The following is a 16,522-nucleotide window of genomic DNA, read 5'->3' on the forward strand; positions in this document are numbered from 1 at the left end:
ACACCACCCACAACTCATGGTAGCGTGCAACTTTTTCCATTAACGGTGTCTGCCCTCTAGTGGACAGGATTGAGACTGCACCTGTATATCCACACATTCATAGGCACAACGGTCATTATTTTTCATCCCTCTTCAACCGCCTATCAGGGGCCGCGTCAAGACGGTCTCAGCAAGGATGCCCATACAATATTATTTTTATTCATTATAATTAATTTATTGATATTTTTGTAGCTGGACCAATGAGAGCACCCGTTTACTGATAAGAAATGATTCTATTTTATAAACCATTTGTTTTTGTCTGATGGCAGCAATTTTAAATAATGTAGAAACACTGAATTTAACTGAACTCATTTTCGTCCATTGAGTCATTGACGGGTTAAAATGTGCCTTCATTGTTCTTTCATTTGTAATGATGTCTTTTTAGTGCAGCAAGGTGCAACCAGTTTGATATACTTCTGTTAACATAGTTTTAATGTTTAAAATGCCTTTTTAGCTTCCAGCTCCACACGGCATGAATGAAAAACTGAATGTCAGATGTTTGATCAATTTAGAAATAAGTCAAACATGGTAGGAAATTCTTTTCGCTTGGTTTCAGGTCAGGTTCTACTAAATTATGTCATTTTGGCCTTAATCTTCAAATGCTTAAATTTACAGCTGTGTAGACATCTCAGAAGGAAAACATTCATCGATACAACAAACTTTTTTTTACACAAACATTTTATTGGTTAAATAAAGCAACGATCTAGTAAGAACAGAGGCATGAAAGGAGGAGGAGGATCAGGTGTGTAGAGGGAGCAGCCGCTGCAGACGACTATCAACACACACACAAAAAAAATCTTGAGTATTTAAAACACGAGTACTGCTCTGCACACTTCAGTCGAGGCTCGTCTGAACGAGGGTCACCTCTCGAAAGGGGGGGGGGTCCACTTCCTTTTGTCTCTCCTACTTTCATTTTATTCTAACTTCTGGAACCGAACGCGTCTGCCTTGGGGTAATTTCAGTAAAAGGATACCCGACTCGTGTCCGAGATGGGGGTGGGGGTGACAACAGGGGGTGGAAGGGAAGGGGGCGGTAACTGAAGGGGGAGGAAAAAGCAGGGCGCACATAACTTTTCTATTTACACGACGTAATCCAGCTCGTAGCGGACGTAAACGTTCTTGTCGTCGTTGTAGACCTGCGGGTAGTGGGCGATCAGGGCGTCCTGGGAGCCGATGTAGATGGAGTTGTAGATCTTCCAGTAGACGTCTCGCACCTTCCTGGCCGGGTGGAACAGCCCCTAAAACAGAGAGGATCATGGGTTACACGTGGCGTCACCAGGAATAACCGAACCATTCCGGACCGCCCCATCGCTCCTCACCTGCAGGCAGTACTGCAGCATGCGACACGGCCCGATGGCGACCCTCAGGCCCTCCAGGGCCCCCATGACGGCCTGGATGACGTGAGGCGACGTCTCGAACACGTTGGGCCACACGTAGTTCAGCAGGTGGTTGAGGGAGTCCTCGCAGCCGAAGCCGTAGACGCCCAGGGACATGTGCTGGACGACGGCGCTGGCGGTCTGCCTGTGGACCAGGTCTCTGCAGGACGACGCAAGAACAAGTTAAATCCAGAGTAACGGCGATCGAGAGGAAGTCGGTACGCGGACGCCGTGCGTCTACCCACCTGTCCATGAGCGCGTCCTCCAGCAGCGGCGTGACGGCGTAGATGTAGTCTTTGCCCATCTCCCCGATGTACTCGAACAGGAAGGAGAGCGACTTGAGCACGCCGTTCTGCACGTTGAGCTCGGGGACTCGGTACTCGTTCATGAGCGCCGGCAGCACGGTGAACGGCGAGCAGGTCTCGGCCACGATGGCGATGGCCACCGTGGTGCAGACGCGGTTCTGACGCTCCTGGACCTTCAGGTTGTTGAGCAGAGTGGCCAAAACGTCGTGAGGGCTGGAAGGAAGGAGGGACGGACAAAGTCGTGTTGAGAGGCTCGCTTTAAAAACGTGATGACGACGACGATGATGACGACGATGATGATGATGATGATGATGCTCACCCGATGGCTTTGGCGATGTAACCGAACGTGTTGACGGTGGCTCTGCGGATGGCTTTCTTGTGAGCCTTGAGCAGCTCCAGCAGTTCGAAGCAGATCCTCATCCACTCCCTGGCCGACACGTATTCAGCCCCCCTGAAATAAAACACACACAGTCAGGAACGAGGCCCCGCAGCCATGGAGAAACCCCAGAGGGCGTCCCCTCCCTCCTCCACCCACCTGTCTGCGATCCTGCCCACCAGGTCGATGCAGTTCTCCTGCACCTTCTCGTGTCTGTTCTTCAGGATGGGGGTGAGACGAGGAAGCAGGTCTTTGATGGGCGGAGTCATTTTGTGCATCCCTGAAATCAAGAAGTCATCGTCCAACAGTTACTCGGGATTCCACGTCCGAACACCAAGTTACGAATGTCGCGATCGCCGACTCACCGATAACGTTGACGATGGCCTTCAGGGCCCCCAGGATGCTCCCCAGCACCTCGGGATACTCCTCCCCCAAGTACTCGTACAGGACGACGCCCAAGTGACCCATCAGCTTCTCCTGCGCACACACACACACACACACAGACGACAGCAGGCGTTAGTTTTCTGTGCGCCCGGGTTCTTCGTGGGGGCGGGGCTTCGGATCTTCTCGCCGTACCTCCTGGCAGGTCTTCATGACGACGGCCGTGCGGGAGATCAGGTCGGCCGCCTGCTGACGGACTTTGGCCGATTTGTTGTTGAGACGCCACAGCACCGTACCGCAGATCTGAGGCAGGTACGGCTTCACGCGTTTCCCCAGGGCGTTCACCACCGTACCAAAACCGTTCAGCATCACAGAATCCTGGTGGAAGGACAGGAGAGATCAGGAGGGCGACGACCAAGGATTCCATCTTTCTACATCGGTTCCTATCACATCTGAACATCTGACCTCGGTCGTCTGCTCCTGGAAGGCGTACAGGATGCCGTCGATCAGCTGCTCCTCCAGCTTGTGGTCGATGTCGGCGGCGCCCAGGTTACCCATGATCTTCTCGATGGTCTCCATCACCATTTTTCTGTACTGTTCTGCCTCGTCTTTCAAGTCGTCGACGATGCGAGAGATGATCTCCGCGGCTCCCACTTTGTTGGCCAACTCCACCGTGGTGTCCACCAGCTGTTGGGGGGGGGGGGGGGGGGGGACGACAATACGGATTAGAAAACACGGCAAGCTTCATCGGCTTCAGCGCCGCCGCCTCCGTCACGATCCTCAGTCTGCGTGAGTCAGACGTGTGTCTGCTAACCTGTCTGTAGTTGCGCCTGTCCAGAGCCATCCGGTGTTGCCAGAAATGCTTGAAGAAGGGGGGCAGGATCTCGGTTTTGATGTAATTGGCTTCCACACCGTCGGTGCCGCAACACTGCTTCACCACCTACGAACGCGACGACAGTTCAGCTCAAGAGACAGAAACGAGAATTCCGTGTGTGAGAACCAATCAGGACGAGTCGCACACAGACGTTACCTTTAACACGATCTTTTTCATCTCCTCGTCGGGGGACTGGAACTCTCTGATCAGGATCAGCATCACTTCTCTGGTGTAGTAGTTTGCATACTCAGCGTCCATCAGAGGGATCAAGTAACCGATAGCCTTCAGGAAAGCAGCCAGACCCTGGGGACGGAGGGACGACGTTTGAATACGAGCACGGCGAGAAACATTCCTCTCTTCAAACCTAGAAGGTAAGCGAGTGACTTCACCTTTCCTCTGTGCTGCCTGATGCCCTTCCACAGCGGCTTGAGGACCGAGTCGAAGGACTCGATACCGTAGGGGGTAGCAGCTTCAGCCAGGGCAGCGATAGCCAAAGCACTGATGGTCCTGACCTTCTGCTGCTCATCCACTAGACCTGCAGCGTCACATGATCAAAAAAAAAAAAGAGGAATAAAACTTAAACTTAAGTCTTAAAATGTAAACAGTCAGACTGAAACTTCCATGTGCGACCACGACTGACCGTGTTCGATGATCTCCACCAAGCTGCGGAGGTGGGGCAGAATGGCGCAGCCCATGAGGATGGCGATCTGCTGCACGATCTTGATGCCGGTGTGTCGGGCCTGCCAGGACTTCTTGCTCTTACACACGGCCTTCAGGAAAGGCAACAGCGAGGGGATGCCGAGGGCGGACGCCACCACGGCGAAGGCTCGGGCCGTCGTGTTTCTGACGTACTCGTCCATGTTGTCGATATCGGGTCGCATGGTGGAGATCATGGTGGCCAGACCGGCCGCCTGCAGAGGCACGAAGACGAGCGTTAAACAGGAGAACGTGGACTTTAACATCCGGCGGATTCACATCAATCACAGCCGTACTGTAACCAACGGGTGCAGGGTGAGAACGGACGAGGCACTGATGTCAGGTCAGCTAGCTCTCATGTTGGTGTTGATCTAGCGAACGGCTAGCCCTGATCTGACCATCGACCGGTCGAACAGGCGAGAAAGGTTCGCAGGGAACGCAGCGCGCCCAGTCTTTAAACGATTGGCGTTACCTTCGCCAAGTTGGAGATGATCTCTCTGCCTTCCACTCTGGCGTAGTAATCCTCATCGATCAGCAGCGGCTCGATCACCACCAGGATCTGGACACAAGGAGGGGGGGGGGTAATGAGGTCCCAAAATCACCACCCTCTAAAATCAGAGCGCATGTCTCCGTCGAGTGAACGTCCTCTTACCTTGTGTACGTACGGTCGGACCAGGTCGTCCAGCTTGTAAAGAATACGGTCGATGACTTTCACCAGCAGGTGGCGCTCCTGGTCCTCCAAGGTGGGAGACATGAGTAACGGCAGGATCTGGTTGAACAGGGGGCCGGCTCCGAACTCACGGGCCTTATCTGTGATCTGACGCAGGGCGGCCTGAGACAGGAGAGAGGGGAGGGGAGGTGAAATCAAGTGAAATCACATCACGGGTCGTTTCTGTCTGCAGCTCCTGGCAGATTCTGATCGTCCACACGGCGATCTCTGCCAAAAGCAGCAGCTCCTCATGAAGAAGATTCTTTAGCAAGCAAGTATTCACACTTCAGCCACACACAGGCTCAGTGCTGGGTGTTGATCTTGCAGTAGGAGGATTTCTGCTCCTCATACGACAATAAACAGGAGCACTCAGGAAGTCCTGGGACTTTCAGGGGATCATTTCAAAAGCAAATAGAAATCACAAGAAATTTCACAATAAGGATGAACTGATTACCAACCTTCCTCATGGGTGGTGTTCCGTTTTTGATCTTGAGCAGCAGCTTCATGATCTTTCTCTCTTTCTGCTCTTCTGGACTCAATGTGGACTCGTCCACCTCAACCTAAAGTAGAGAAATTCTCATCAGATCAGGGAACTCCACATCGGAGGAACTTCCTGTGATGTGAAAATAACGGAGAAGCTCACCAGCAATTTGTCAAAATACTGGATGTCGTCGGGTTTGAGGAAGGGGAGGTTTCCTGACGGCTGGTCGTTCATCTGTTTGGTGGTCTGGTCTTCCGCCTGCATGCGGAAACCCGTCATTCCTCCGATGGGAGTGGGTGTGGCCGACAACTTGCGGGCTGGAGTTCGAATCGGGACGTAGCCTGCTGGTGGAGGCAAGACCTAGAAGAAGAGGAAACCGTCAACCCTGTAGATGCTTTTAAAAACCTGACGGGCTTCTTGTCTCCACCGTAAATCCAGATGCGGACCTTGTATCCCTCTGGGAACATGGCGTCCAGCTCCTCGTCAGTCAGAGGCCGGTTCCTCTCATCGATCTCCCTCTCCCACCTCCACGCCTGCAGCTGCTCTGGGGTCATGCTCATCAGGTGACCTGAAGCCAACAGAAGATGAAGGAACTTGAGACGAATGTGTTCCAGACATAGAAATAAAAACCAGCAAACAGGAAGCCTGACGTTACTGGTTCTGTGATGGGAGTGGGGGGAGAGAGGGCTTGCCCACCTGGTGTTGGAGTCGCCATGTTCATGGCTGGCGTTCCTATGGGGGTTTTTCCCGGGGTGAGCAGCGGTGTGGAGGATCCCATCTGACTGGCGGGGGTTTCGTCCCACCGGGACTTCCTCTTGCTGGCCCCTGGGGTGGGAGTCTCTCCCACCGACTCGTCCCCTCTGTCCGTGCGTGGCGTTTCGGCCCAGCCGCTGCCGTGTCCCGGGGTTTCCCTTTCCGTCTTTGGAGTTTCATCCCAGCGGTTCTTGCGGACGCTTCCCGTGGCTCCGCCGTGGCCGGGGGTGGCGTGGCCAGGCGTGTCCCTGCCGGGGGTGGCTGCGCCAGCCGGTGTGTGACTAGGAGTTGGGTCCCACATGCGGGTGCTGGGAGTGGCCCCCGGGGTCTCGCTGCCTTTAGGGCGGCCGGGAGTTTCGTCCCATCGACTGTTTGAAGGTGTGTGTGCCGGTGTGTGTCCTGGAGTCTACAAGGGACCAGAGAAATTAATGAGACAGATAGAATGTTAGAAATCTGATTGATATCCGTTAAATCTAATCACCAGGACACTCAGATGGACCGCTACCTGTTCGGAACTGGCTCTAGAAAACAATGAGAGCCTGAAACGAGAAGCTCACCTCAGCAGAGGAGTCAGCCTGGTCCCAGCTGGACATCTTTTTGGGCGTGGCGTTAGACGGAGTTTGATCGGCCGTCTGGTCCCAGCGACGCTTACGTTTTGCGGCGGCTTGGTTGGCAGCAGACCCGTTGACAGCTTTCAGGTCCCCTGACTTGGCCTTCTCTGCCAGCTGCAGACGAATCTCTCTCTACATACAAAAACAAAACAAAACACACAAAGGTCAGAACCCAACAAACATCGAAGCACTGACTTTCATTTGTAATAATTTCCATACAAGTTAGCTGCTTACCTCCTCTTTGGACAGGTTCTGCTCCAACATGACGTCCACATATGACCTGACTTGCATCTTGGGGTCCGGCGTTTTGCCCCCTGCGCGAAAGAGCACCAACAAGGACAGAGAGTACTCATCAGTTTAGGCTCCAGGGACCCCCGTTTTTACAAACACAGCAAGCACAAACACAGCCAGCTAATCCTGACTCTTTACCAACACATTAACTTACGTTCCTATTTTCATAAACAAAGTCCTAAGAAATTACATACAATTATACATTGGTTTCTTTTGGATACAGTCATAGCATTCTAATGAAATACAAGCAGATACATAGAGAAGAGCTGAGGTTGTGGTGTTTTCTTTAAGTGGATTAAGAAGTTATATGCCATCACTGATGCAGGGGTCCTGGGCTGTGCTCCTCAGAATACGTACACTTTCAGTGCCAAGGGTCTTCTGCAGTCAGACTTCAACCGGCAGAAAAGAAGCCTAGAAAATTTCTCTTTACCATTAGTAACACTTTGGAAAAGGGTTTGAACTCACACACACAACAGAATACCACCTGTGTTGCATTGATTTACGGTACTCAGAAAATAAATTACCTTCCTGGGGCATGAAACTAAAACAAAATAAGACTCTGGGGTCCAGATTCGACAAAAATCCTTTGTGCCATCATAAAACTGATGTCAAGACTTTGAGAGTAGAGCTCGACAGTAGAAAAATAAAAAAATACGACATGCCGAGTCACAGTGACTCCAGATAGTACTGGTCATTATTCTATCATTTATCCCTTCATTTGTTTTCAGGATAAATCTAACGGGAAAAAAAATAAAGTAAAGACGTGTCATCAAAAATTTCATTTACGAAAAATGTGTTTAAATTTGTTGGAATCTGATCAATTATACATATAAAAAATGTTTTTAAAAACGTGGGGGCTGAGGTTTGCTGTAGCTGGGCTGATTCCCCTCAAAGGCCCCAAACAAGCAGCCAGCGGACCTGACCAAACTGACAAGTGCATAGTTCTCTGTGATCCCCATAACCTACACAGGATGAGTTGCTGCACCCTTAACAGAGTGCAGTACAGGACTGGCAAAGCAGTACTGCTGTAGGAGAGAAATTAAGGACAGTTAGTATGGGCCTGTGGTATTGCGGTACACAATTTTCTTGATAACATATTTCTATTTTACAGAGAGAGTTGTAAAATAAAAATATATTTACACAACAACTTTGTACAAAGACCTCTCTCTACATGCAGGCTTTAGACAGGCCCTACCTAACCTGAAACATTCAGGCCCCTTCAGCTCACAGTGTCAGGAACAGCTGATAAAAATAGGAAACTGGCTCATGATCACCATTTGTGTTTACACACAAAAAAAGCACTCGCGCATAGTTCTACACTCAGGGTGTCATTTTCAGGCACTGGTTTAAATCTTGTTAAATTACGACGGCAATGTAGAAGAAGAAGAATTAATATGCCGTGTAGTTTTCCTCGACCTTTTCATATCTATAGAGAATGACAAGCCAGCAAAGGCGACAAATTAATATGAAACTTCAATTACAGCCTCAACAAAGAAATTGTGAGGACAACTAAGACTCAAATGACAAATTCAGTGAACAACTGTGGTTCTTTAACAGTCCTCCTATTGATTTTATTTCTCTCCACTGCCTGCCTGCCTTTGGGATCTGAGGGCGCTTTCACACCTATCACTCCAAACTGAGTTTTGGATTTTTATTAAATTGTATATTTTAACCCAGTCAGAATTTCTTTTTTCAGCTTGCAATTTTGCAAGTATCTTTAATTGCTTTTTTGGTAATTTCAGGACCTTGGTCCAAAGGAGGTTTCACACCTGCAATTTGGCCTGAATCAAACTGGAGTCAAAAAATTCCAGACCAAATAAGGAAGGTATGAAAACGCCCAAAAACTCATCTGTTACTGAGCTCAGTTCATCGGGAGGTGATTACACCACATCCAACACTCAGACCTACATTTATCATCCTCATATGTAAGAAAAGCAAGGACCTGCAATTTCCCAACACACTCTACACTGACTCTCCATTCAGACTGTTAACCCTTCGACTCACACACAACCCACCTGCAACCCATGTTTGTCAGGTGAATTATCCTGATGGACACCTAACCACTTCCCACTTGAAAAGTACAGTAACCCTCTTATGACTCACTTTTACTTAACAAGTTGGTGTAATTAACTCTTATGCCCTTAAATTCATAACAGTAAAGTAATTTTTAAACATAAAATACAGCCAAAAAAATACACAAGGCCAGCCATTCATCCATTTGTAGCAAAGTTGGATAAACATTCCCATCAGAGGAAAATGAGGTGCAAAATGTTCCTGGACATAAAAGATAAACTACAGGGAAGGAATCAAGTCTGGGAGGCAAACTATTGCATTGTGGTCGAAGGGTTAATCAGAAAACTACACGTGTGAAACCACTGGCAGTCATGGGATTCAACAAAAGTGAACCGTGAAAAACAGGGAGAAAATGCGGAAGACATAAAAAATCACAAAATTTACCATCTGCAAAAGGATCAAGACGCTCGGGTGAGATGATCATCTGTCTGCGCCGGGCTTTGTATTCATCTTCTCGCTCCGCAATCTTTTGTGGACGATGCTCTGCAAACGGGTCATACTGCAAAGGATAGGACATAAATGTAAGTACCTTCACTACTAAACTGAAAATAATTGCGAGTAAAAATGAACAACACAATCTCTCACATATTAGCAATTACTCTTGAACTTGAAATATTCAGATTAAATTACAAAAACATTAGTAATGTCATAATAATAATACGTACTTGTTCATCTGACTGTGGAATAGCATTAAGTATTGCCACTGGTGCATGATACCCTGGCTTCTTTTGTCCCAACAAGCTCGTCGATGAATCCTCTTCATCATCCTGGGGAAAGAAAAAAATAACAAGAGTCTAGTCACAGTCTTGCCAAGATGGCAAAACGATCCTAGCTCATCTGCAACAAAACAACAGGAGCAATCAAGCTCCAGAAAAACACGTGGAACCGCAACTAAATCAAAGTGAGGATGTCCTGTAGCGACATGCCTTGGAATAGGAAAATACTTACTTCCTCTTGTTCATTGGCAGCAATAGAGGTGACATAACCAGCAAAGCGGCTGTCGCTGCCTCCATAGATCTCCTGGTCATAAAAGCCAGTGGAATCAAGGCCTACTCCCTGGTCTCCTTCCTCCAGCAGGGTAGCCTTCATCCCCTGGATCTCCAGGATCTGGGCCTCGATATCTATGGTAACGAACAATTGAGTAAAATGAAAAAACAGGAAACACCAGTGATGTAAGACTAATTAGTGACAATGTTGATTGAGAATACATAAAGGCATATTTTATATCGCACTGGTTAAACCATCAGGACGTTCGCCTTACGTGCAGTCGAGCATTATGGAGTTACTTATTGTTGTAGAACGTTAATGCTAACTGCATAGGTTAACCGAATGAGAGATTGTTTTGCGGGTGGCGTTTAAAAAACAGACTGGAGGATAAAGACACACAGTTAGAAAAGAAAATATGTCGTTTATTATCCGATGGCGAAGTTGTATTCAACCTTAATACTGACAAAATGTTTAAAAAAAATCTACGCGAATGTTAGCTAGCTAGCTAGCAAGCTGAGACGCTAGCATGCAGCGCCATTATCTACGCAGTCCGCGTTGCGTCGCACTGCGGCCTGCTTCTCACCGCGTTTTACAACAACAGATCAGCGAGTAGGTCCCCGAAAAGGACAGAAACTAACGAGGAAAATCATCACACGTTAACGTCAAGAGGAATTTCACGAAGTAGCACGTAATTACTGCTCTAAACAAGAAATTTACCTTCGTGCGTTTTGGCGATCTTCGCCATTTTGGTGGTGTTCTGGTCGTAACTGAATCACAGGGCGGAAGTGCGTTAATCAGTACTTCCGGCTCGTCACGCGCTCTACTTAGACGAAAGAAACTTTTGTTTTGTTTTGTTTTGTTTTGTTTTGTTTTGTTTTGTTTTGTTTTGTTTTGTTTTGTTTTGTTTTGTTTTGTTTTGTTTTGTACTTTTAACAATGACTTATTGCAGCCAAGTACATTATTATTATTATTATTATTATTATTATTTTATTATTGTTATTATTAATATTAATATTAATATTAAATTATTTATTTACTTATTTTCAAATGTGGAATTCAAATTTTATTAATTCATGTCAAAATGTCAGTGATCTGTTCCAAACCAGGCTGCCAACCTGAACAGATTTGCTGAACTTTTGAAAAAAATTTCTTTGCTGACTTTGGAGAAATGTAATGAATTATACTGTATGTCTTTGTAGCATTGTTCTGTGAGATTCTCTGAGCTGACAATACTTTCTGTCAGCAAGTAGATATGACCAGTAAACATTTTGCCTCCCTCCTTGGACTGGGACCAAAGTCTGCTATACCTGTCTGTGTTTATGAAGAGGCCACTACAAAAATAATATTTTGAATACACTGTAAAAATGTAAATATAACCCTAGAGTACTATTTAAAGAGTATGGTCAGTGAAAAACGACCTTTTTATAAGGATTTCCATATATAAAGTTTCTATTTTACCCTGTGAAGGGCCATGTAAATAAAGTGTTCTCTACGTGACTTTAGGGAGATTTTTGTATTTGCAACGATAAAAGAAAAGGTCAAACATCCTGAGTGCAAAAACACGTATTAAAAGTTTATTTACAGAATGTACAAAAAAAATATTGTCCCTCTTCCTGAAGTGGGAAGAGGAACTTCAGCAAGAGACTGTTGGGGAGATTTTTTTATTATTAAAAAATAAAAGAAAGGATCAAAACATCCTGAGTGCAAAAACACGTATTAAAAGTTTATTTACAGACATGTACAAAAAATATTGTCCCTCTTCCTGAAGTGTCTGTGGACCCTCCGTTCGGTCCACTAATAAATACCAGTAGTGAGATCGGGGCTGGTGGAGTGGGTTTGTATGTGTGTGTGTGTGTGTGTGGGGGTGTGTGTGTGTGTGTGAGGTGTTTGGGTCTCAGGGTGCTTGATCTGCTGGGTTCATCACTCTACCCATGAACAAGATGGATCCTGGAACAGACAACACACAAAGGAAGAGGTCAAGCCTTTCGCACATGTGTCCACTAGGGGTCGCCAAATCAGAGCTGCCGTGTCTACAGTCACATAGATACCTGTGTTCATCTGTCGGAGCAGGAATAAGAACGGCCGATCCGCCTTGAAGACAGGAGAGCGGGATCGTTTGAGTAGCACGATAGCTGGAGGGTCCACAAATAAGATTTTATCATCCCATAATTCTTTATTTTGATTCTATGCAGCTGCCGTCATCATCATAGAGACATTTCCTACCTGTAGCAGCAGCTGCTTTGGTCCCCTCCTCTGTGACGTCTATCCTCACCTCATGGAAGACATCAGACACATAAAGACTCTCCTTCACTGCAGGAGGAAACAAACTATCAGCCCAGATGGTTTGTCATGCTAATTCTAATCTGACCTTGAATCAGATTCTTTTATTTTGTGGAGGTTTATTCTGGGAAAACCTGGTGGATTACAAGAGTTTCAACCAAGATCCACCCCTAGAGTTTCTTTCCTACATGAAGGAGGGTGTGTTTGGGTAGGTTTCAAACCACGATCACCAAAAAACAAAACAAACGTTTTAACAAAAACCATTCAAACATGGACCACAAAACAACTTATTTAAATGTGGATCCAAGTGAAGGAACTGGACCCACACTGAACCAGACAGGGTGTTTCTCAGAAATGTGACAGATCAGGTAAACTCTGCTCCTCCACGGAGTCACGGTGGCCGAGAGGTTAAGGCGTTGGACTCGAAATCCAATGGGGTTTCCCCGCACAGGTTCGAATCCTGTTCGTGACGCTCACTTTTAAGGGACAGCGGTGGCTCGGTCTGTCAGGACTTGACTTGGGAACGGGTTCAATTTCTAATGACACAATTTAATCACCTGACATTCCAGAGAATTCAGCTGCCGTTGGGTTGAAGGCATCGCTGATGCCCATGGCGGGAAGCGCTGACCTCAGGTTGAACTTGTTCTGCATTCTGAACCTGTGGAGACCAGACAGGAAATGTTTGACCGTCATCTTCCTCCTGCTGAAACAAAAACTAAACCATTCTTGTCGTCCGGCCCTGAAGGGTCTGCGACAGGGTGCACCATGCTCACCTGGGTAGGAAGATGTCCATCTTGGTTCTGCGCAGGCCGGCGGCCCAGGAGGCCAGCTGACGAGCGGTGAGCTGGGACTCCAGGGAGGACAGCGGGGTCTTCCTCTCGCTGGGCAGGACCACCTGAAGGCTCAGGGATCGGCCCGAGTACGGCAGCTCCAACACCGTGTAACGCTGGTCTGACGCCGTCCTGAACTGACCTGCCAGGAAGAGCGACCGATTCTAGAAACTCAAGACTTTCTACAAATGAATTTGGTAACTAATGGTTTCATCTTTTCGTCTCCAACACAAACAAATGTCTCTTACCAAAGCTGACCTCTGTGGCCTGATACATCATGGGCACCTTGATGGCGCTGCCGTCAGACAGGACGAAGGGCAGGTTCAGGGTGTTGGTGAACAGGAACTGTTTCTGCCAGACGCCCCTGAAGGCCACCGTGTTCACCAGCGCCATCTGCAGCCGCCGGTTCCCCCACAGGGTTTCCGACTGGGCCTCGCCAGAACCCGACAACTCCCCGCTGCTCCCTCCCGCCTGGAGACGCCACGAGTCGTCTGACAGGAAACCAGGAAAGAGCAGCGTTTAGATGGAACTGACACACCGACGAGTGGAGCTCTGGCTGCTGGTGGCAGCTCTTACTCGGGGTGTTTCCTGCCCCCTCCGGGCTGCCACCGAGGCTGTCCTGGCTGACGTTGGTTCGGACCACGCTGGCGTTGGTCCAGGCTGCTGCACGTTGGATGAATTCGGTCAGGAGCTGGACGCCGCTCTCTACAAACAAGGTGCAGGTCTGGCGCAGCAGCACCCCCTGGCTGGTGTTGCCCACGGCGCCCTGTGAACGCAGCAGGACCTGCTGGACGTGGGCATCTGCAGGCAAACAAGGAGGGCAGGTCAGACGGGGGGGTCGATATGAGGTGCAGGACGTTTATCAAAGGGGGGGGTGCTTCAGGGAAGTCTCAAAAGATCAACACAACAGGAGAAACATCACTTGAAGGGATTCAGCTCAACCACCTCCAGCCTGTTTTCACAGTAAGTCCATTCACAGCCGTTAGTTTGAGTTTTCACTCGACTGTTTCTCTGCAAAGACGTTTATCATTTATCATTTAACAAAATTACCAGAACTGAATGCAATCGTTTCTAATAGCAGCGATCACTATAATTGTGTGCTTTCTGTGTAATGACGCTGTCTTTCTGTGCAGCAGTGCTGAACGAATCACGAACAGACTGACTTTTTGCCATCACACATCCTTTAAATTCAATAACTTTAATAGTGTTGACCTTCTGCTTGAACAAAACAGTCCAGTTTAAAGACACTGACATGACCTCAGATTATCTGTACTTAACATTTATGGACAAAACAGTCAGATTTCATTTCATCACATGTGATTGTGATGTTTGAACCGAGGCCAGCCTTCCATTTGTCCCTGACAGGAACTGTGGAGCCGTCCTGACACATGGGCATCATTCCTCTCCCCCCGTGAGGACTGGTGAGTTCACATCACGGAGGGAAGAGAACCGGCAGCTCCTGCTCTCATTTTGTGGGTAATTAAACAGCCTGACCTCTCGACCCCGGGGCCGAGCTGCAGGAGTGGTTAATGAGATTAGAGCTGGTGTGGAGGCAGGTATTATGGCTCCAGACACCACTGTGCTCTGAGGGCCAGCAGCAGCAGCAGCACCGCTCCACGCCACCTGGTACCACCGGCACTGAGGGCCACCAACCACCTCCTCAGCCTCCCTCTGGCACCAGGAGGAGCAGCCAGCGAGACCGTGTTCACGTCCGCGTCAGCAGCCTGGAACCCATCGTACCGTTCACGTCGTATCCCAGCGTTTCCTGCAGCTGAGCCAACGTGTTGCCCCTGGCGCCGAGCTGCAGAAGCCCCAGAGACGTGGAGACGCTGACCGGCGACACGATCAGGTTGGAGTGGTTCTCCGTCTCCGTGAGGGTCTGGTAGAGGCTGACGGCCAACCTGCTGTGGAGCTCCTCCATGCTGTCCTGAAGGCTGCTGCTACAGTGGCTCCTCTCCACCAACCAGAGGCAGAGGAAGAGCGACGACATCGGCGGGCGGCGCATCTCCTCCCACGGGAGGGGACGGATCCACACGGAGAGATGGGAACCCACAAATCTGAGTCCTGGGGAGACAGAAGAAAAGTGAAAACAGGAAACTTTAACTTTCATAATGTTAGGATTTTTACTGCCGTGATCAAAATTTGAATAAACCTCATTTTATTAATGGTGAAATGTTCATTTGACTCATTCCTGAAAATACCTCCTAAATCCTTTATTTTATTCAAAGCAAAAGCAGAAAAGTCTTATATCGACATCAGGATTATGGGATGTAGATGTCAAAGCAGCTGCTTTCTCAATATAAGATAACTGACAGCATTACTATGAGTTACAGGGACACTGTAAAGACTCAGTGATTTGACTCAAGGATTGGCCTTCGTCCCTTTAACCCATTACATCCTGATCTATTAAATAATTGCCAAATTTATTTTTTGGAAAATAGGGAACCTGTCGTATTTTTTTTTTTACATGTGAGTTTTAATTTGCATTAATTTTTGCTCAATCTGGAATTTTTCAGCATGCAGAATGCAGGTACATGCGTCTGACTGTCTGCTTTAGGTTGTTCAGGAAGAAACAGCCCAACTGTTTCAAATATGATCCAGTTGGCTTTAAAACTTTAGCTGCTCCGGTGCCGCTGCGGGTCTTACCTGCGGACAGGTGAGGGAGTGTCCTTCTGTGTCCAGCTGTTCAAACCATCTGCGGAGTCTCTGCAGGTGCGCAGCGTCCTGTCCTCCCCCAGGCTGTGGTTCGGTCCTCCTCTGTCCCGGGGGGCTGTCAGGCTGTGGTTCGGTCCTCCTCTGTCCCGGGGGGCTGTCAGGCTGTGGTTCGGTCCTCCTCTGTCCCGGGGGGCTGTCAGGCTGTGGTTCGGTCCTCCTCTGTCCCGGGGGGCTGTCAGGCTGTGGTTCGGTCCTCCTCTGTCCCGGGGGGCTGTCAGGCTGTGGTTCGGTCCTCCTCGGTCATGAGACGGTGTTTAAAGCGGAACGCTCCGCGCCGGGTTTGCGCTCTCCGTCGGTGACGTCCGTACCACTCGTCCGGGATTCCTGCAGCCCGGGGCTATAAGGAGCCGGGCGGGGGGGGGGCATGTCACTGAGCAGCAAATCCCAAACCGGCCAGGGGGAAGAAACAAGTTCTCTACAAATTTCTGAATTAAATGTAAAAAATATGATAAATCAAACAAACATAAAAATAGTTAAAAACAATTTTAAAAACAACAACATTAACCTTCAGATGCCACCAAAAAGGTGATTCACAAAGGACCAAAAGTATTTTTAAAAAGGAATGATTAATGACATTTATTTCTTGTTTATTTTGTTACAGTTTTCCCAAAAGCTGCTTGAAGAACCTAAATAAAATATCTGAATAGTGAGAAATGTCTTACAGTAACTTTGAATCGACAGAGGAGGATTCTGAACGAACTCCATTTACCGGACTTCCTGCACCTGCCAGCGGGCGGGGCCACAAA

The 16,522-nt window shown here is 48.3% G+C and overlaps 2 protein-coding genes and 1 non-coding gene across 4 annotated transcripts; 1 reads left to right on the forward strand and 2 right to left on the reverse strand.

The window, feature by feature from the left end:
* Positions 1–694: 694 nt before the first annotated feature.
* On the reverse strand, positions 695–10,730 carry sf3b1 (splicing factor 3b, subunit 1). Of its 2 annotated transcripts, XM_068328627.1 has the most exons (24): positions 10,669–10,730; positions 9,913–10,085; positions 9,630–9,731; positions 9,349–9,463; positions 6,835–6,914; positions 6,547–6,732; positions 5,933–6,395; positions 5,683–5,804; positions 5,399–5,596; positions 5,214–5,315; positions 4,699–4,878; positions 4,519–4,605; positions 3,991–4,261; positions 3,740–3,885; positions 3,507–3,653; positions 3,291–3,416; positions 2,942–3,163; positions 2,672–2,854; positions 2,461–2,572; positions 2,255–2,375; positions 2,039–2,170; positions 1,660–1,932; positions 1,358–1,574; positions 695–1,276 (listed from the first exon to the last, which is right to left on the reverse strand). In XM_068328627.1, exons 1-24 carry the CDS (start codon positions 10,694–10,696, stop codon positions 1,118–1,120), a joined length of 3,945 nt encoding a protein of 1,314 aa, XP_068184728.1. In that variant the 5' UTR covers positions 10,697–10,730; the 3' UTR covers positions 695–1,117. The 2 variants fall into 2 exon arrangements, with proteins under 2 accessions (XP_068184728.1, XP_068184729.1); XM_068328628.1 differs by lacking the exons at positions 9,349–9,463; positions 9,630–9,731; positions 9,913–10,085; positions 10,669–10,730 and adding an exon at positions 7,249–9,319 and having other exon boundaries at positions 696–1,276.
* Positions 10,731–11,607: 877 nt separating this feature from the next.
* On the reverse strand, positions 11,608–16,076 carry LOC137605229 (probable serpin E3). The gene is made up of 9 exons (XM_068329741.1): positions 15,708–16,076; positions 14,802–15,125; positions 13,638–13,862; positions 13,310–13,552; positions 13,005–13,203; positions 12,789–12,889; positions 12,175–12,261; positions 12,000–12,083; positions 11,608–11,898 (listed from the first exon to the last, which is right to left on the reverse strand). Exons 2-9 carry the CDS (start codon positions 15,064–15,066, stop codon positions 11,846–11,848), a joined length of 1,257 nt encoding a protein of 418 aa, XP_068185842.1. The 5' UTR covers positions 15,067–15,125; positions 15,708–16,076; the 3' UTR covers positions 11,608–11,845.
* On the forward strand, positions 12,622–12,703 carry trnas-cga (transfer RNA serine (anticodon CGA)). Its single transcript has one exon. It is a non-coding gene; the product is annotated as a tRNA-Ser (tRNA).
* Positions 16,077–16,522: the final 446 nt, after the last annotated feature.

This window comes from Antennarius striatus, chromosome 12, assembly GCF_040054535.1.
Source record: "Antennarius striatus isolate MH-2024 chromosome 12, ASM4005453v1, whole genome shotgun sequence".
Classification (NCBI taxonomy): domain Eukaryota; kingdom Metazoa; phylum Chordata; class Actinopteri; order Lophiiformes; family Antennariidae; genus Antennarius; species Antennarius striatus.